The sequence below is a fragment of the Sarcophilus harrisii genome, chromosome 5 (genome assembly GCF_902635505.1).
Source record: "Sarcophilus harrisii chromosome 5, mSarHar1.11, whole genome shotgun sequence".
Classification (NCBI taxonomy): domain Eukaryota; kingdom Metazoa; phylum Chordata; class Mammalia; order Dasyuromorphia; family Dasyuridae; genus Sarcophilus; species Sarcophilus harrisii.
This window is the reverse complement of record NC_045430.1, coordinates 239128972-239149777: the sequence shown is the minus strand read 5'-3', so window position 1 is coordinate 239149777 and position 20806 is coordinate 239128972. Positions and strand designations below refer to the sequence as shown.

At 37.0% G+C, this 20806-nt stretch overlaps 1 protein-coding gene across 9 annotated transcripts in view; it reads right to left on the bottom strand.

Annotated features, from left to right (window-relative positions):
• Positions 1-20806, bottom strand: part of NMT2 (N-myristoyltransferase 2) — a 74741-nt gene that overhangs the window by 40890 nt on the left and 13045 nt on the right. For 5 of the 9 annotated variants that reach the window (XM_031939929.1, XM_031939931.1, XM_031939930.1 and 2 more), the window contains one exon: positions 562-697. In XM_031939929.1, coding sequence (XP_031795789.1) covers positions 562-697 — 136 coding nt within the window. Of the gene's footprint in view, positions 1-561; positions 698-2388; positions 2520-2702; positions 2854-4240; positions 4501-4526; positions 4857-20806 lie in introns of those variants that run through there. The other 4 variants (XM_031939935.1, XM_031939933.1, XM_031939934.1 and 1 more) reach the window with 4 other exon arrangements.

Below are 20806 nucleotides of genomic sequence, written 5' to 3'. Positions count from 1 at the left end.
ATATGAATAACTCATACATAAATGTGCACATTTATATTGTATACACACTTTAATATAATAATTTTTATTGTTGTTCAGTCATTTTTCAGTTGTTTCCAATTCTTTGTGATCCCAATAAGGGTTTTCTTGGCAGACATTAGCCTGGTTTGTCATTTCCTTCTCCAGCTCATTTTATGAGGAAACTGAAGCAAACAGGGTCAAATGACTTGCCCAGCAGAGTGCCACCACTAGTAAAAGTCTGAGGACAGATTTGAATTCAAGCTGAATCTTCCTGACTCCAAATCCAGTACTCTGTGCACTATGGTACCATATAGTTGTCTGTATAATACCTACACTCAAGTTGTTAATTCCAGATTTTAAGATTGTCCCTATATCCATGATTCTATGCTGCCTCTCAAACCTGAATGCACTTCTCTGGATGTCCAAGAGCATGAAGACTCTTCTACTTACCTCCTATATCAGCCTTGACAAAGGTTCTAAACTAGGTTTCTGATTCTTCTCAGTGGAAAGCATCAAAAGCCACCTTCCTTACAAGGGTTAAAAATAAATCCAAGCCCTTACTTTGGATGGCTGCTGAATTTTAATCTCCTGGGAATCAGATGCTGAATCGGATTTTGTGCCTCCAGAATTCGGTTTCTCCTTTTTTCTCTTCTGTTTCTTCTTTTTCTTTTTGGCTCCCAAATCCCCTCCAGGACTTCTGTTGAAAAATTCAAAGAAAATGAAATGAGAAAAGTCATTATTGTGAAGTGTGAAGGGCATAAAATTAAACATTGAGGAAAAACTCTTAGTTCTAAGGAAACAGGTTAAGAAGTAAGGAAATAAAATTCAACCAGGCTAATGAGTTAATGTGTACATGTAACAAAATTTCACATTTACTCTTGCTGGCTGACTGTCTGAATGCCATTTTGGAGAAAAAAATTGTGCATTCTGAATATATACTATATTCTATCAATGCATGTTAACTCCCAACCTTATTTTTTTTAATTGCTCTACTAACCCAGTTTTAGTCAATTTTTCAAGAGCCTTTTAAGAAGAGGTAGAGAAAGTGCATTATAAACCTCTTTCTTGGGCACAACACACTACTAATCTTGATGTACTAGAGCTAAAGAAATTGGCCTTCTCTGAAAGAAAAAGAAAAAATTTCCAATAAAGATTTTTATTCACTAGTTTAATAATAATTTTAGAACCTTAATGGCAAGAGCCAAGTTAACTGTACAGAATCTGGAATCTATATCTTTACATATTTGATGCTCTCAGAGAATAGGAAAGCAGGAGAAAAAATCCACAAGGAGTTTTAATGTTCCTTCTATGTGGCCCTAGGCAAAATTCCTAGAAGATGCATTAAAAGTCTGGGAGACATTTTCATTGGGTTAGGATATGACCACTCTCCATTAAACACTAGCTTCACCACTGGATCTGAAACTTCAGGGGGAGGAGGGGATATAAGAAAGTATTTTAGGGAAGATTTTAAAATATAATAGTAAAGAGTAGACTCATCATAACACAACTTGTTATTAAATGAATTGAGAAAACATGGGCCAAATCACGTAGCTTAAAACATGAAAAACTTGACATCTCCTTGGACCCGAGTTCAGATCACCTTTTAAGGTCAGTTATTACTTTGGGCAAATCACTTAAGCTCTCTGACTTACAGTTTTCTCCTCTCTAGGTAAATTGGATTCAATGACCTTCAGTCCCTTCAGTTGTTATTCAATAATTTTATGAATCAAATACTCAAGCATTTAAGTGTTCATCACTGGGAATACAAAGACTAGCATTAGCACACTCCCAGCCCTCAAAAAGCTTATAGTCACAGACTCAAAGGAATGAAGCCCATCCTCCCCCCCCCCCCTGTCAAAAAAAAAAAAAAAAAAACTCTCCTACTAAGGCTTCTACTATATTTCAGTTACTTGTAGAATAAAATATCAATCAGAATTTCATTATTCAAAACTAAATGATTCATTCCACTATAAATTCGCAACTAGCGTTTTTGCTAGTTGCGACCAGGAAGATGTTTGTCAAGTTCTTTTCCTGGATATAATTTAGTAGAACTTACTCTGACTATAAGGTGAATATATAAGAGTACATGACGGAGAAAAAAAATGACATTTCTTGTAGTATTTTTTTTTTTTTTTTTTTTTAAGTAATGGCTTATTCGGCTGTAATAAAAGCCTAGCCAGTAGGTCCAGATAGACTTGGTCCTAATCCTGCCCTAAAGTAGCAGTAATCAGTAATGGTTTGAGATGCATTAAGACTTGAAGCCATTTATCAAATCACCTCTCTCCCCCAGTACCTGGATACCATACAATCCTAAAAATATAAACGCCTTACTGAAATATGAATGCCTCATTAAAAGGGAGTCATTCACTGCATCAGTTGTTTCCTCACCTCTAAAACATCATGACCTGCTCAGGTTAGATGATCTTGCAGGTCCCCTTGAGTTCTAAAAATCCTCAGTCCATGAACGAGGGCTTTAAAAGCCACTAAGGCCAGATTCTGACTGCCATTTGCACTTTTCTCTGGGTGAATATTCAACACGGCAAATGTTGGATTGGCAGGTGGGTTTAAACAATTACCTCATCTACTACATCCTTAGATGAACTTAGATTAGAAATAGGACTTGCCCATGTGTTAGGGTTTGGGAGCACAGGCATATATAGGAATCATGACAACATCTCATACCCTCATCACTTCTCACTTACATTATGACAACAGCCTCCAAATTGTTCTTTGTGCCTCGAGGATCCCCTCACTCCAGGCTCAGCCTAGGCCCCAGTGCCAAGTTACTTTCCTTAAGCACAAACTGAACCATCCACCTGCACTATACAGACAACTTCAGTGGCTTCCTTATGTCTACAGGACAAAATATAAAGTCCTTTGTTTAACTTTTAAAGCTCTTCATAACTGTGCTAATCTATTGTTTCCAGCCTTATTAGATATAACTTTGTGATCCTTTGTGGCCCAGCCATCCTGCTCTTTCTGTTCTTCACATGTTGACATGTCATCTCCTGTTTCCATGCCTCTGCAATGACCATCTTGCACACCTGGAATGTGCATCCTTCTCACTTCTACACCATCTTCTACACAAGCCTTTCCCTATTCCCCCCACTGCTGGGGCTCTTCTGAAGTGATCACTGGGCAGAATGTTAGACTTGGAGTAAGGAAGACAAATTCCTGAGTTCAAATCTGGCCTCAAACACTTATTAGCTGTGTGACCTTGGGCCATTCACTCAATTCTGTTTACTACAATTTCTGCATCTGTAAAATGAGGTAGAAAAAGAAATGGCAAATCACTCCAGTTTCTTTGCCAAGAAACCCCAAATAGTTACAAAAAGGTGGACAAATTGAAATGACCGAAGCCCAGTGACAACATTCTTTGTACCTAGTCCAAATTGTGGAACATACTGAATATTTCATAAGTATTTATTGACCAATTCATTGAACAGGATCATTCCACATCCTGCTTTTGAGGTTTGGTCCTGCCCATCTATTGATAGGCAGCAAAACCACGGAGACCTACAATGTTGCCGAGATCTCAAAAGGAACCCTATTTATTTTGCCTAGGCAACAAGTAGCCTTAGAGTACCTGATATATATATATATATATATATATATATATATATATATATATATATTTTAGGTAATGTGGAAGCCAAAGAAGCCATTAGAACATGAGGTGTCTGCCCTAAACTGAAGAACACCAAGTTTGCATCCAGCACGACCCCTGTAATTTCCTGTCCCCATCATTTGACAGTTACCTTCTAACTGACGACAGCTCTGGCGCTTCCCTATGGTAGACTGAAGAGCCTGGATTTATACAACAGGGCCCCATAACCCCAAATCTCCAAAAATCCTGTAATTAGGCACTGAATGGCTATTGAAGAAAGTGTAGTGTAGCTGCCTATAAATTCAAAGTCAGCACAAGTCTCTCTGATGCAATAATGATCCAGTCTCTGCAATGTAACAAATTATTATAAGCAGGTGCCCCTCATTTTCTGGATTGCCTTGCCATGGAAAACAGGAAGCATTTCCACATCATGGTAGACATGTTCTAACAAATGATCAAGGATGTTTGTTTTAGAGTGGCAACTAACAAGAGAAAAATAAGTAGACCCAGAAAGCTAATTTATACAATGATGAAATTATTCTAAAAACAAAACAATTTTGAAAGACAAGACCTCTGACAAATGCATTGACTAACCATGATTCCAGAGGACTGAAGATGAAACATGTTACCTACCTCTGATGAAGACATATGTGATGGGCTCAAGGTGCAGAATAAGATATGCATTTTTGGACATGGATAATAAAGGAATTGTTATACTTGACTATGTATCAATTGAGGGGTTTTGTTTTCCTTTCAAATCTCCTTTTAAATGGAGATGGGGGTGGGAGGGAAAGAAAACAAATATTTGCTAACCGAAAAGTAAAATGAAGTATAAGTACTTCCAGTGCCAAGATGGCAGAGTGAGGAAGAAACCCTTTGAAGCCCTCCCAAATTCCCTTCCAAACAACTAGAAAACTACCTCACAATTGATCTAGGAGCAGGGAAGCTGCTATTCAGAAGGGCAGGAAAGAGCTGTTAGGGTAGGAAGGATACAAGTTCCAGGAGCAGCAGCAGCAGAAGCCAGCCTCACAGCAGGGGCCCCGCACCATGGCTCCAAGCCTGGGGCAATCTACCAGCAAGGCCCTGACCTCCTGCAAACTAGCAAATCAGAGGCAAGAAAGCAAGGCAAGAGAGCAGTGTGTAAAGCTCAGCAAGGCTCCACCCCAAGCAAAAGCTACCAGTGAAGCCTTCACCCCATTGCTGACCAGTAGTGAAGCCCCACCCAAGGGCTGGCCAACAGTGAGACCCCACCACTGTTTCCACAGCAACCAAACAGCAGGGCCCCACCCCTGGAGCAGACCAGCAATTATTCTGGGGAGGGGAGGAGGGGGCCATAAAAGGGAGGCCCCATTCCTTAGTACAAGCCAGAAGGGAAGCCTCTAGTGAAAGCAAATAGTTAAGTCTTGAAGCCCAGTGAAAGCCAGCAATAAGTCCCTGAGGCCCAGCACAAAAAAACTTGGGATAATGCAGGACCAGAGTTCAACTCTCATATAAAATACACAAAAAAAGGCACAAAAATGAGCATATAAACTCTTTGCCTCAAAAAAAGAATGACAGGAAAGATCAAGACAAACTTAGAAGATGATGATAATGTCAAAATGACTATATAGGAAGCCTCAAAGAAAAATTAATTTGGTTTCTGGCTCTTGGAACAGCTTTAAAAGGATTTCAAAAAATCAATTTTAGAAGTAGAAGAAAAACTGAGAAAGGCATGATAAGAGAATCATGATAAGCCAACAAGCCAACAGTATGGGCAAAGATTTATAAAATTTTACTAAGGAAAATAACTCCCTAAAATGCAGAATTGGCCGAATAGAAAAGGAAGCACAAAAGTTCAATGAAAAAAGCAATTTCTTAAAAATTAGAATTGGGCAGGTGGAAGCTAATGACTATGAAATATCAAGATATGATCAAACAAAATTTAAAATAAGAAAAATGTGAACTTTCTTACTGGAAAAACAACAAACCTAAAAAATAGATCCAGGAGAGAGAACATAAGAATTACTGGAACATTTGAAAGACAAGAATTTATCCAAGAAAACTGCCCTGATATACCAAAAAACAGAGGGCAAAATAGAAATTGAAAGAATCCATGGATACCTGCTTGAAAGAGATCCCAAAATGAAAACTCCCCGGAACATCATAGCCAAATTCCAGAGCGTACAGATAAAAAAAAAAAAAAAAAAAAAAAAAAAAAAAAAAAAAAAAAAAAGCATTGCAAGTAGCTAAAAAGAAACAATTCAAATATTGTGGAACCACAATCAAGATTCACAGGATATGGCAGCTTCCACAATTGCAAAAGCTTGAAATACAAGATTTCATATTGTATCAGAAAATAAAGGAGTTAGAATTACAACCAATAATCACTCACTCAGCAAAATATGATCTTTTTTTTTTTTTTGGGGGGGGGGGGGAAGAGAACGGACATTTAATGAAATAAAGGATTTTCAAACATTCCGGATTAAAAGACCAGAGCTAAATAAAAAATGACATCCAAATATAAGACAAGGGAAACAAACAAAATAAAAACAACCAAGCAAATAAACAACAAAAAAACAAAAAAAATTCAATAAAGTTAAACTGTATTTCTGTATAGCAATATTTTTGTAATTCTTAATTTTATTACTATAAGAGCAATTAAAAGGAGTATGTATAGACAGAACATATGAATATAAGGTGATTTGGATAAAATACCTCTCCCCTCAAAATTAAAGGCATAAGAAATAAAATTGCACTAGAAGGAGAAGAGAGACTGAATAGAATAAATTATCCCATACATAAAAGGCTTGAAGAACTATTATAATGGAGGGGGAGAAGAGAAGCGGAGATTTCGGGCAAAATTGCAATCTTATTCTCATCAAAATTGGCTCAAAGAGCAAACAACATAAACACTGAGCTGGATACAAAAGTATATTTCATTTTAAAAGGAAGTAAAAAGAAACAGGGATAATAGAAGAAGAAGGGGAGACTGATAGGGAGGGTACATTGGGGAAGGCTGATCAGAAGTAAAACACTTGTGTGGAAGGAAAAGGTAGGAGTTAAAGGGAAGGAGATATAGAATGAAGGGAAATATGCAGTTACTTAATATAATTAGAAATGTGAATAGGATGAACTCATCCATAAAAGGGAAGTGTATAGCAAAATAGATTTAAAAACCAGAATTTGACAATATGTTGTTTATAAGAAATACACCTGAACCAGAGATAAAGATGCAAGAGTTGTAATTGTGATTTCAGACAAAGCAAAAGCAAAAATAGATATAATATATGCACCAAATGGCATAGCATCTAAATTTTTGAAGAAGTTGAATGAGTTACAAAAATAGATAATATAAAATTATGCCAGTGGGGGACACCTCAACTTTCTTCTATCAGAACTAGACAAATCTAACCAAAAATAAACAAACAAGAATAAAAATCTAGGAAAATTAGATATGATAGGTCTCTGGAGAAAACTTTCTATTCAAAGAAATATTTCTTTTATAAAAAGAGATTAAAAACTAATTGGAAATATAATCTAGTCACAAAAATAAGTGGGCTAAAGGACAATCATAAAAACATTAATTTCAGTTTAAAATCACAGATACCAACAATGATAACAACCAAAATTCATAGGATGCAGCCAAAATAGTACTAAGTGCAAAATTTACATCTTTAATTACTTACATCGATAAGTAATAAGTAAAATAGCTAAAATGAATTGGGCATGCAACTAGAAATTAAAAAAACTAGAAGAGAAAATTTTAAATCCCCAATTAAACACCAAATCCTGGAAAAAAACAAAAACAAAAACAAAAGATGGATTAATAAAATTTGAAAGATAGCCATTGAACTAATAAGTAAAACTAGAAGCTAGTTTTATGGGAAAAAATAGATTACCCATTGGTTAATTTGATTTTTAAAAAATAAAGAAGAAAACCGAATTACTAGTATCAAAAATGAAAGGGGTAAATTCACCATCAAAGAAGAGGAAATTAAGACCATTGTTAGGAGCTAGTTTGCCCAATTACATGCCAATTATTTGACCATCTAAATAAAATTGATTACTATCTACACAAAAATCCCTAGGACCATATGAATTCACAAGTGAATTCTACCAAAAAAAGAACAAATAATTGCAATATAAGTATAGTCGTAGAAAAAATGCTCTGAATCACTATTGATTAGAAGTGCAAATTAAAACAATTCTGATATGCTTCATACCTGTATCAGATTGATTAATATGGCAAAAAAGAAAAATGTTGGATGTTGGCGGGAGGGGTAGATGTGAGAAAACTGGAACACTAATGCATTCTTGGTGGAATGGAGAACCATTGTGGAGAACAATTTGGAGTTGTGCCCAGCTATAAAAATGTTTGTACCCTTTGATTTAGCAATACCAATTTGGGCCTTTATCCCAAAAACATCCTAGAAAATAGAAAAGGACCTATTTGTACCAAAGTATTTAGAGTAGCAATTTTGGTGGCTAGGAATTAGAAATTTAAAGTGTTCTCATATATCACAGCTTTTCTAACCACGCTATGATAAGATTGTAATGGAATACTACTGTGCTATAAAAAAATTATGAGCAGTAGGATTTCAGAAAAAACTTGACTTATATGAACTGATGCATAAATGAAGTGAACAAAACTAGAACATTATACATAGTAACAGCAATTCTGTTTGAAGAATTGTTAATGACTTAGCTATTCTCAGCAACACAATGATCTAAGACAATCCAAAAGAATTGATGATGAATGAAACTTACTATCAGCCTCCAGAGAAAGAAGTGATATTGTTTGAATGCTGACTGAAGCATGCTTATTTTTCACTTTCATTTTTCTTATTTGAATTCTCTTGTACAAAATGTCTAACATGGAAATGCTTTAAATAATTTGCTTATTTTATCAGGAAGGGGAGGAAAGGGAGAAAAGGGATAGAGTTTGAAACTTAAAATCTCAAATACAAATATACAAAAAGAAATGAAATACAAATAATTCCAAAACAAAAATGCAGAAATACACATACAAGTGCATGTAGAAATGGCATAAATAAACCGATTTTAATCTTCAATTCCTTAGACTTTCTAGATTTATGTAAAGTTTAATAAAATAAAATAAAAGTTTAATTCACCAGAATGATCAAGGTACTCAAATCCTATTTTTTTTTCTTTCTTTGGTTACTTGAGTGTAGAGTAGTATACAGTTCTTGATACACCAAAGTTTTTAGAAAATGTTTTAGAACATTTAGAAAACCTTTAGAAAAAAATGTTTTTTCCATTAGATAAGTCTTTGGTCTACTTTCCAATCTTTAGCAATGTAAACATAATTCAATCTCTTTAAAAAACTCTTTTAATCCGTATTGGACCTCAAGTACCACTCTACAATTATATAATTCTCACTGTATACTATGATAAATGAAGAAAAACATTCCAAGTTATTTTTTTTAAGGTTCTGATTGCGATTCCATTTTACTAAATTTTTATCGTAAATGTATATATCTGTGTCTGCCTGGTTCACGCCAACATGCCAATTCAGGTAGTTGGTTGATTGTTATCCTTCATTCTCCAAGAGGACCAAAATGACATCACTATGTTAGAGTTGAGTTACACTTTGCCCAATTACAGCTAGTCAGGGCCGATACAAGCCAGGAATGCTCTGACAAGTCAGACACATGGAATATCTGGGGTGGACCCTCCAATTTTTTTCATCTCACCTTTCTTTTGAGCTAATTTAACTCTGCTTTGCTCACAGAGCACAGCACCTTCTCTGATTATGGCATGCCATGTTGGGTGATCCTGTGCCAATGTCTCTCATGCCATACAATTTATTCTAAAGTTCTTAAGAGAGACCTTGAGAGTGTCCTTGTACAATTATGGAAGAAGTGAATATAGGCCCTACAGCTGAGGCAAGTTTTATCTCAACATCTATCATCTGTCACCTGCAACGTGTGATAGATTGTTCATGGTAAGGATCTACAATTTATTAATTTATTTTTATTTTCTGGCAACACTGAGATTAGTAATCTCAATTTGTAATCAAGTAATCAAAGCTTGGAGGGAATTCACCTAGAAGCTGGGTTCCCCTTCCACTATGAGGATACACAGCTCTGAAGGGAGCTTACCTAGGAAGGCCATGGCATCAGTAGCTGTAGGGGGAAGCCACCAGGTAAGGTTTCAAAGAATTTCCTGATTCTGGCTCAAATGTCCTCCCCTTCTCTCATCCGCCTTTTGGATTCCTTAGCCATCTCAAGCATTACTTTCAATGTGGAACCCCTTCCTGATTCCCAAAGCTGCTAGTTGTCCTCCATTGTTCCAAACGCTTATGTATATATTCTGTTTATAGTGATAGATATATAAAACTAATGAAACATAAACCAATTTGCAAACCGGCTAATAAAATATTATGTTGTCTTCATTAGAATCTATGTCCAATGAGCTCTAAAGCTGTGCATGCCTTTTGATCCAGTAGTACCACTTAAAATATTGAAGAAAGCAATTTCTAGCCCTTCTGGCTCTTCAGGCACATGCTTATATATGATGAACATAATTAATGACAAGTCATTTTATCTATTCATGCACACAGCTCTGGCAGGACACAAATTGCTGAGAATATGAAGCCTATGATTGAAGGTCTAGAGAGTGAAATTTTGTTTCTTATATACCCTGGTTCCTTTGGTAAGCAAAGGAACTTTAAAAATTCAAGGAAATATTTTGGGACCCTGGAAAAGTACCAAAAGACTGGAGTCAACTCGGCAGCTCTGGTTTGAAAAAAGAGTGGCATGAAGGTAGATTTCTTAACTACAGACTTGTGATCCTGCAAATTCCAGAATGTTTGTTAAAAGAATCATTTGTGAGGATTTAGAAAGGGCCACCATAGATTAGCAGAATCCATCACAGATTTCAATCTGAAAGAGATCCTCAAAGCTGTCTAGTTGGAGCCCCTCACTTTTCCACTTTGAATGACTAGGACCCAGAGAGCTTAGAGAGTAAGTCCTCCCACTTTTCTGAGAAAGAGCCATTAGACTGGTACAGTATGGAGGAATATGACAGACACAGCACACAGAGCTTATAATCTGGAATTTGAGAAAGCCTCCTAGAATACCTTTGTGGAAAAGAGAGTGGTTAGTGTGAGCTAGGTTGTAATATGGCTAGTAAATTTTTAACTGGTTTAGGAAACAGACCCCAAGAATGGTTATCAATGGACCAATGTCTAGCACTATCAAGAAACATCTCTATTAGAGTGTTACAAGATTGTCTGTGGCCTCATTTTGCCCAATATTTTTTAGCAGTAACACATATATAGGCATAGTTCAAGCTAGCGATTAAGAAATATTTATTAATCACCTAATGTGTGCAAAAGGCATGCTCATATAACTTTTCACCGACAGAAAGCTGGGACTGACAGTTAACAGACAAGATGACAGAATAAGAATCCCAGATATTGGCAGGTTGAATGACAGGCCAAATTGATTAAGATGAAGCTGATTTTTGCTTATTAGCTTTGCCATATCAAGAATGGCACTGCTTATAGGTTCATACTTTGGAAACAGAAGGGATTTATTTAAATATTTAAATCCCTAAAAGAGATGTGATATGAAGAACTTGGATTCTCCTTAAGCTTCACTCTTCATTTTACAGATGAGGAAACTAAGTTAAATAATCCATCCAGATCACTCAACCACATCTTCTAGTTTTAGGGCTATAAGCCCAGAATGTGTTCAACATGGTTAGCCATCTTCCCGAAGAAATGCTTCTGCCAGACAGGGGCCCCATCCACCCAGGGCTCATTCTGACTTGCTACTGTGCCTAGTGCCTCAGAGGAAGTCTCAAAGGCCCCCAACAAAACCCTTTCTTCCTAATAGTCTTAACAGGAAGGGACTTCCTTAAAGCTAAAAATCCCTTAACACTATTACATTTCTCTCAAACTAATATAGACAACCAAAAAACTATTAAAAATTAATTCTCTTTAAAGCCAGTCATGATGTACAAAGCTGTCTACCAGGAAGCCAGAGCCTCCCTCAGCAGACATCTCACCATCTGCCCTTTAGCTATCACCAGAGACAGAGAGTCAAAGGTGAACCACACTTCAAAGACCAGATAATCTTCCCTTTGGAAGACTTCCCTGTGGCTGAGCTATCCAGACTGGTGAGCGACTGAAAATTGACTCCATTATACTAGGATATCATGGCCTGGCCAGGATAGGCATCTTGCCTTCTCAGTCCTGCATCTTTAGACTTTCTTCAACCTTTATTCTTAATATTGGATTAATAGTTTGGTGAAATGTAGGAACTCTCCATCAGAATAATATTTGACAAGGTAGTAACTCATAACCTTGGTTCTGTGAACTTAAAAAAAATTTTTGATAGCTATATTTTAATTCATTTCCCTTGTAATTCCATTCCTTTGATTCTCTTCATTTTACATTATTCAAAGAAAGGGCTTTCACTAGCTTGCCAGAGGGATCCATGACATTTAAAAAAAAAAAAAAAGTTAAGAATCTTTGAACTAGAAGTTTGTGAAAATATCCATTCTTTCCTGGAAAAATTCACAGATCCCCTGAAATCCTAGCATCACCCTATCTCTCCCTGTAGAGGGCAGAAATCAAGGATAGCATGGTGCTTATAGTTGAGCATCTATTCAGTGTGAGATAATGATTCTCTAAACATATACTTAAGGTGATATGGCGTTGTAATGGAGCGTGCTCAGTGTGTTGTAGTGATGTAATCATACTGAGGTATTTAAGGGAGTCTCAGACACAAAACTCGCTCAGCCCCGAACAGAGAAGACTCTGGAGACTCCAGATTCCAGATTCTGGACTCAATCTTTGACCAGACTCGTGGTAGCCCTCCTGTCTTCATCACCCCTCCACTAAGACCAAAGACTTGGGCTAATCCCAAGGTCCTCCAGAAAGCCAGTCCGGCCATTACATCTCTCAATGCAGGCATTAATAAATTAATAATTAATAAGATCTTGCTTGCTTGATTTGCTCACTGCATTTGGATAGTTCTGCCACTTCATTATTGGTTGTCCCTCCAGGGTACAAAACCATCACTTTCTCATCTTGTACAATCATCAGACTAGCCACACTTGGGTGCCCTTGGTCCCTCAGGCTGGATCTTCTTAGAATCTCCACTTTGAGGAGGTTGCCCAGCCCAGGTTTTTCATCCTTATTTTTTGGTTGTTTAGGTTTCATTTCTCTTCAGCCTATGTTCTTGACTCTAGACTTTTTCTACTATGCCAGAGAAACCTCTCCACCCTGCAAGTTCACCCTATCCCTGGACTTCACAACACTGGAAGTGTCCTCTGCCCTGTGACCTCTTCCTCCAATGGGCTGGTTCCTCCCAGCCCCTCCTTTTTAAGAAAAATATCAGACTAACCATGTCTTCGTTCCTCTCCAGGCTTCCCTCCAAACTTTCTTTACCGTGCCCCATGTAGGTACCTTCATTTATCATCCCAAACTCCTCCTGCCTTCCTTTTATGTGCTGTCTACCCCCATTAGAATATTAGCTTCTTTAGGCAGGATCTGTGTGTACTTAGGGCTTAGCACAATGCCTGGCACATAAGTGCTTAACAAATATTTGTGAATTTGACTGGGTTGCTTCCATTTGTCTGTTTGTAGACTGCTCCTGCCTGGGTTACCCTGATTCTCTCACATACACACATACACACACACACACACACACACACACACACACACACACACTCTCAGGCTATTGCTTCTTGAGGGCAATTTCTATGTCTCCAGTCTGTATTGGGCTGTTCTCTTTCCACCCAGCACCTATGACCCATCCCTCCCATAGTGCCTAGCATAGAGTCTTGCACAGTAAAGTAGGCACCAGACTGGCACCAGAAATCCTTTCTTTTAAATCCAGCCTTTGCAGCTTACTAGCCAGTCATGTGACTTACACACATGTAAGTCTCTCCCAGCTTCAATATCTTTAACCTGTACAATGGGAATGATAATTTACAATGACTACCTAACAATGTGGCTGTATGTTTTGTAAACCTTGAAGCAAGCCATTCAGCAAATATTAGATTCACGCAGCTTTAAAACTTAAGTGCAAAAACAATTGTGCTTTCATTTTTTTTGGCTCTGACAGATCAGTAAATCTAGGAAGAGCCAAGATTATCCATAAATCAGTTTTTTTAAAAGAAGACACTAAAAATGACCATTAACCTATGTAGTGTCTTTCCTCCCATTTGTCCTGCATAGAACTTGCTTTCTATACATTTGCTTGTGTACTGTTTCCTCCATAGACTGTAAGCTCTTTGAAAGCAAGTACCTGTACTTTTTTTGATATGCTAAAGCACAGTGCCTGACACATCGATTCTTAGAAAAAATATCTTCCTGGCTGGGCACAGTAGTAGAGTACAAGCTAAGAGATCAGATTTCCCTAATCAGTTCTTTCTTTTCTTTAAAAGCAGAGCTTTAGTTTCTGAAGAAGCTTAGGGTAGGTGTGGCCCAGTAAATGAAACAAAAGCCAAGAGCTTGGAAGTCTGAATGCCACTTTTGTAGTTCATTTCATCAGTGGCTCTGATCACAGAGATCAAGTGGTTTCCGATCTATAACATGAGCTAACTCTTCTCACCACCACCAACCTGGGCCCACAGCCCTCCAGTCCACACGCATGCTAATAAAAAAAAAATTCCAAAATTAAAAGGAGAAATTAATACTATTGAAAGTAAAAAAAAAAACAAAAAAACTATTGAATAAATAAAACTGAGTTAGTTTTATGAAAAAAAAAAAACAATAAAATAGATAAACCTTTGGTTAATCCGATTAGAAAAAGGAAAATCAAATTGTTTTAGTCTTAAAAATGAAAAAGGGGAACTTTCCACTAATGAAGAGGAAATTAGAGCAATAATAAGGAGTTACTTTGTCCAACTTTATGACAATAAATTTGATAACCTAAGTGAAATGGATGACTACCTCCAAAAATATAGGCTTCCCAGATTAACAGAGGAAGTAAATTGCATAAATAGTCCCAATTAAAAAAAAGTAGAACAAGCTATTAATCAACTCCCTAAGAAAAAATCCCCAGGACCAGATGGATTTACATGTGAATTCTATCAAACATTTAAAGAACAATTAGCCCCAATGCTATATAACTATTTGAAAAAATAGGGAATGAAGGAGTCCTACCAAATTCCTTTTATAACACAGACATAGTACTGATACCTAAACTAGGTAGGTTGAAAACAGAGAAAGAAAATTATAGACCAATCTCCCTAATGAATATTGATGCTAAAATTTTAAACAAGATATTAGCAAAAAGACTACAGAAAATCATTCCCAGGTTAATACACCATGACCAAGTAGGATTTATACCAGGAATGCAGGGCTGGTTCAATATTAGGAAAACTATTAGTATAATTGAACATATTAATAACCAAATTAACAAAAACCATATGATCATCTCAATAGATGCAGAAAAAGCATTTGATAAAATCCAACATCTATTCCTATTAAAAACACTTGAGAGTATAGGAATAAATGGTCTTTTCCTTAAAATAATCAGTAGCATCTATTTAAAACCATCAGTAAGCATCATATGTAATGGGGATAAATTGGAACCATTTCCAATAAGATGAGGAGTGAAACGAGGTTGCCCACTATCACCATTACTATTCAATGTTGCATTAGAAATGGTAGCTTTGGCAATAAGAGCTAAGAAAAAAAAAATTCCAGTGACATGGAAAAAGTCACCACAAGGCAAGATGAAAACATGAAGAGTAGGTGCAAGTTTAAAATAGGACCAGCATGGCCTCAGGGTTAGATTCTAGGTTAGTAAGTTTGAGTAACCAGAAAACCAGGTTAAAACAACTTTTTCCTGAGCTGATGGAGCTGTTTGTCCCTAAATATCTGAAATCCATTTGAAAGAATAACTAATAGTTTTAGCAGAAGATTTTTGTCTTTATCAATTTGAAATTGGAGGAAGAAAAGCAATAGAAGCGCTGACACCTTCGGAGGTTTAACTTCTGGCTAGCGAAGTGTTACCTTTAACACCAAAAATCCCAATTTTGCCAATGTGGCCAGATCAACTTTGCACAAATGATTTAGCTTTTTGGCATCTTGAATTCCAGCAGAAGCAACCAAGGGATCAAGGCACCAGAAAAAACAGCTGCCAGTGAAAGGCATCTCCTTTCTAATGGTGGGACATGTACAGAACTCCTATAGAGCCTTAACTGGATTCTGAAAACGGCACAGTAACATGGACAGGCTGCTGGCCTTGGAGTGGGAAAAACCACTTCAGGCTCTTGCTGTGTGAGCCTGAGGAATTCAAAATCTTTCTGAGTCTCAGATTTCTCATAGGTAAAACAGGAAATACTAATTAATATTAAGTTTTCTGAGCTCCTACTATCTTTCCCCCATAGCTAAGTATTCTTCACAGGCTGGAGTGGTCAACCTATGGCCCTAGGGCTGCATGTGGCTCATTAGAGCATAATCTTAAAACTAAGAAATACCCAGGAAGAAGAAAATTATTGCTATGAATTGTATCAGTGAAGTCAATAAAAGCAGTATGTCTTTTGAAGAGCCCAAAATGATAATATAACTGAAGAAATCCAACCTGCAAGGAGAAAATTTTTGTAAACTAAAAATTTTTAAAAACCTAAAAAAATTTAATATTTTTTCAATGAAAATAATTAGATCTAATTCTCTGGTGGCCGGGCTGGCTATTCTTCATATGAGGGCTAAAGAAGAAGAGCTGAAATTATCATCCCTAATCACCATTTTCTAAGCATTCATTCTTAGAGCTAGCCTCTGGGGGTGAGCTGTTACAACACAAAGCAGACCAAGTTGCTTCCTCTTTGGATTTAATATTATAAGAATGATCAATTGTCTATCCTTAGATTCTGAAGAGAGAAGGGAAAGGAAATGAAAGGGGCTAGAATTAAAGGGAAAGAAGAGGGGAAAGGAGGAGGGGGAGAGGGGGGAAAAAAACTAGATTTCTTATTGGAATCAGAAGAGATAAGTGAAAGAACTGCAGCAACAAATATGCATTGGGAGCCAATGACAGGCAGAGTGCCCCATCATATAGAGGACACAAGGACAAGTTTCTGATCTCAAATAGTTCACATGCTGTCTAAAGATCTCTACTATCTATATCTATCTATCTATACATACATACATACATACATACTGAAAAAGCAAAGCAAACAACATTCCTACAATTTGGTGACATATCTTATCTGTGACCTCGTCTTATCTATGCTTTCCCATAAATTCCCAAGGGGACCCACTAAACATCCTCAAGTCTTCCTCCAGAGGAGAGGTAATCAAATTGGGGCCCAGCAATTCCTCAAAGTCCCTGAGACTATTGTATGGTGGTCTTCAAGGTCAAAACTGTTTTTAGAAGATGTCTTCATTTCCAATAGAGATAACTGCAAATAATTCACACAAAAACTACTTGAGAGGAGGGGTAGTTCTCAATGGTTTTTAATAGTGTAAAGAAATCCTAAAACCAAAAAATTAAAAGAAATTCTGCTCTGGATAGTTTTGTATTCCTGTGGAATACATTGACTTGTTCATCTGTCATCTTTTGTACAACTGATACTATGGCAGACTTGATACAGCTTTGGCCTGGGAACTAGGCAGATATGGCTTCTAATTCTGTCTGACATAAACTGGCTTTGTAACCCTGGGCAAGTCAATAACCTTTCACTGCCTCCAGGTGACTTTAACACATCTCTTAAGTTGCAGGGAATGCCCATGTGCCTCCTTGGTAAAGGAAGCTTCCTCAGTTGTACCATGAAATCCCAGATCTGATCCCTTGCCCCATACCAATGTCAGTGCATTGGAAGAAGTCAGATTGGTGAGATTGTCACTGGAAGCATGGGAATAAAGGCCACACAAACCTTCAACAAATTTTGAGAGAGGACATTCATACTCTGGGTGGCATTTTGGACTTGATGACTTTGAAGCTCCCAAACCCCCAGATTCCTGGATTTGTTAATAAGTTATTTCTTTACATCAGAACCCACAGTTATCTGAACTTGAATGGTCGCAACTACTGGCATCCACAGACCCTCTTGTGACATCTTTTGGAATGGTTTGGGGTTTTGGTTTGGTTTGGTTTTTGAGTTGCTTCAATTCTTTTGGTTTTTCCCCCTTTGTTTCAGAAACTGCAAAATCTGGATCACAGGATAAGCAGGTCTAGAATACATTGTGGAGTGGCAATGAATCATGTCAGGATTGAATAAAATAAAAAGAACAATTTGGAAAACTGTGTGATATCTCCGACCTTCTCTCTGAAATGAAGAATTTTCTAGTGCCACTACTGGGCATTGTGCTAAACGCTTTTACAGATATCTCTTTTAAATACTCAAAAGAACTTTGCTCCTATTATGCCCGTTTCATAGTTACAGAAACTGAGGCAAATAGGTTAAATTATTTGTTGAGGGTCACATAACTATTAAATGTCTGATGCTGGATTTGAATTCAAGTCTTCCTGACTACAACCTCAGTGCTTTAGCCCATCTTCTTAACCTGGATTTCATTACCTTTTCCCCTCCATATTTAATAATTGTATTTTCATATAAGTAACTTCTTTTGAAGTCCTATGTATCTTATTTTGTGAATTTAAGAACATTATTCTGAAAATAGCAACTGCCTTTGAAGCCTATAAAACCTAAAGAGATTCATGATACTAAAAAAAAAAAAAAAAAAAAAAAAATGAAGAACTCCTGCTGGCCCTTTTGTAGTGGCAAGGAACTGTAAATTTAGTTGGGGAATGCCTGAATGAGTTATGGTATATGAATGCTATAGAATATTATTGCTCTATAAGAAACGATAAGCAGGATGATTTCAGAGAAGACTGGAGAGACAAACAGTAACCGATGCTGAGTGAAAAGAATAGAACCAAAAGAACATTGTACACAGTAACAACAAGATCATATGATCAACTCTGAGCAATGTGGCTTTTTTCTTTGATTCAGGCCAATTCCAATAGACTTGTGTTGCATTCAGAGAGGATCTATAGAGACTGAATTACACAATATTTTCACCTTTTTTTAATCATCTGATTGCTTTTTTCTTCCTTTCTCATTTTTTTTTCTTTTTGGTTTTTTTTCTTGTGCAGCATAAATATGGAAATATATTTAGAAGAATTGCACATGTTTAACCTATATTGGATTACTTGCCATCTAGAAGGGACAGGAGGGAAAGAGGGAGAAAAATCTGCAATACAAGGTTTTGCATGTGTTGGAATCTTTACTAAAGTGTTAAGACATTTCTTAAAGACAATGGAGTTAATTTAATCTTAGAATTATTTTGGGCCAGAACTTGAAACAAGATACTAAGTGGAACTGATTGAACAATGCTTGTGTTCACACCTTTAGAGAGCTCAAGTATCTAAGTATTCAATGGAGTTCACACAAGAGTTCAGGGCTAGTATGAGAGCTGAATTCACACCTCCCTTAGGACCAGAGAGCACTCTGGGAGATAACCCAGAATCCCTCTCCCTCAAGAAGGAGGAGTTAACCTTTGGGAGATGACATAAATGAAGGAAGCTCTTGGAGCGAGAAGAATTTCTCCGGAACATCAACAGGGCTCTGAGAAAGAACACTCTGGAAGAAAAGACTACTTGCCACAGACTGGAGATTGAGAAGCCACGAGTCGGAGCTGACTGGAGACTGAAGAAAGCAGAGGCAAGAGCCAAGGACAAAACTACAAGATCTCTTGGAGCCAGGCAGTGAGATAGGCCTCAACTAACCGGGATAATTTTGTAAGGAGAAATAAACGTTTGCAATTTTTACCAGCTGGCTGCAATTTCGAAGTAATTATTTATTTCAACTAAGACTAAGGTTGGCCCCCAAGAAAACCTCCACATGCATATCTTAGTATATATTTTTAAAGTAAAAACCTATTATTAAAAAAAAAAAAAAGCCAGTGATGACAAGTGATGTCAAACTCAAACAAGTATAATGCCAATAAACCACATAAAAATCCCTGACAACTATGTAATAAGTTAGAAGACCATTTATTAACATTACATATGTTAATAGCTAAATGATACAGTGTAAAGAGTACCAAGACTAGCATCTAGGTGACCCAAGTTCAAATGTAGTCTCATGATTCTAGCTGTGTGACTCTGGACAAGTCACAACCCTGTTTCCTCATCTGTAAAATGAGCTGGAAAAGGAAATGGCAAAACACTCCAATATCTTTGCCAAGAAAACCCCAAGGGGGGAAGAGGGTCATGAAGAGCTGGACATGACTAAACATCAAAAAATATCCAACTGTATTTTTATTTATCTTAACTATTTCCCAATTACATTTCAATTTGGTTGTTCACATTCAGCAGTGTTCTTCTTGCTCCAGACCACCTAGTTACTTAGTTCATATTATCTCTCCAATCCTCCATAGTAAAACTTTCCCACTCTACGCATCTCCCCCTTCCCCCAACAGACACAGGTTGCTTGTCTCTTTCTCAAGTCCAAATATTTACTTGCTCTGAGCCAATCCCACTGGTAAATAAGAGCGTGCACCATAGCATAAGCCCACAAGACAAAAGAGAAGACTATTTTGTAGATAAGAAAGCTTAAGGCCAGAGAAAGATGAAGTTTACCCATATCTCTTCTATGTAGGACTCTTGGCAGATGTTCCTTCCACTGCAAGGTCTAGCTCTACAAATGTTCTAAGGTAACTTGGCAGAAGCAGATTTTAAGAGAAAAAAACCAAAGAATATCTTATCAGTCTATTTTGGCTAATGTGTCTACATTTCCCCCCAGGTTATTCATTGACTAATCATGGCTTGTTAGCTCTTTTCTTTGGCAAGTATTGATCTTAATGAAATAAAACACCTCAAGGGGACGCTCCCTGTCACAGGGCCTCATTCTCCAGGGTCTTACTTCAAAACAAAAACTTTGTTCATTTCAATGGCCTGATTCACTTACAAGATTTTTTTTCCCTTGAGTTTTCATTGAAACTAATTACCAGCCCTAAATATGTCCTTCAAGGATTTTAATCCTTTCATGCTACCGTGCATATATTCCAATAGCCCAGAGCTTTAGATTATAGAAATGATTTCAGGATGCCAAGGTATATTCTATAGAGAGGGAAACTTAAAATGAAGTCCCAGTCTGACACATACTGGATGTAGGATGTAGGACAAGTCACTCGGTTCGCCCATCTGTTAAATAAGGTTAACACTACCTGTGAAGATCGCGTATTTTAAAATCAGCCGGAGTCAGGAATTCAGGTTAGGGGAAAATCGTCAG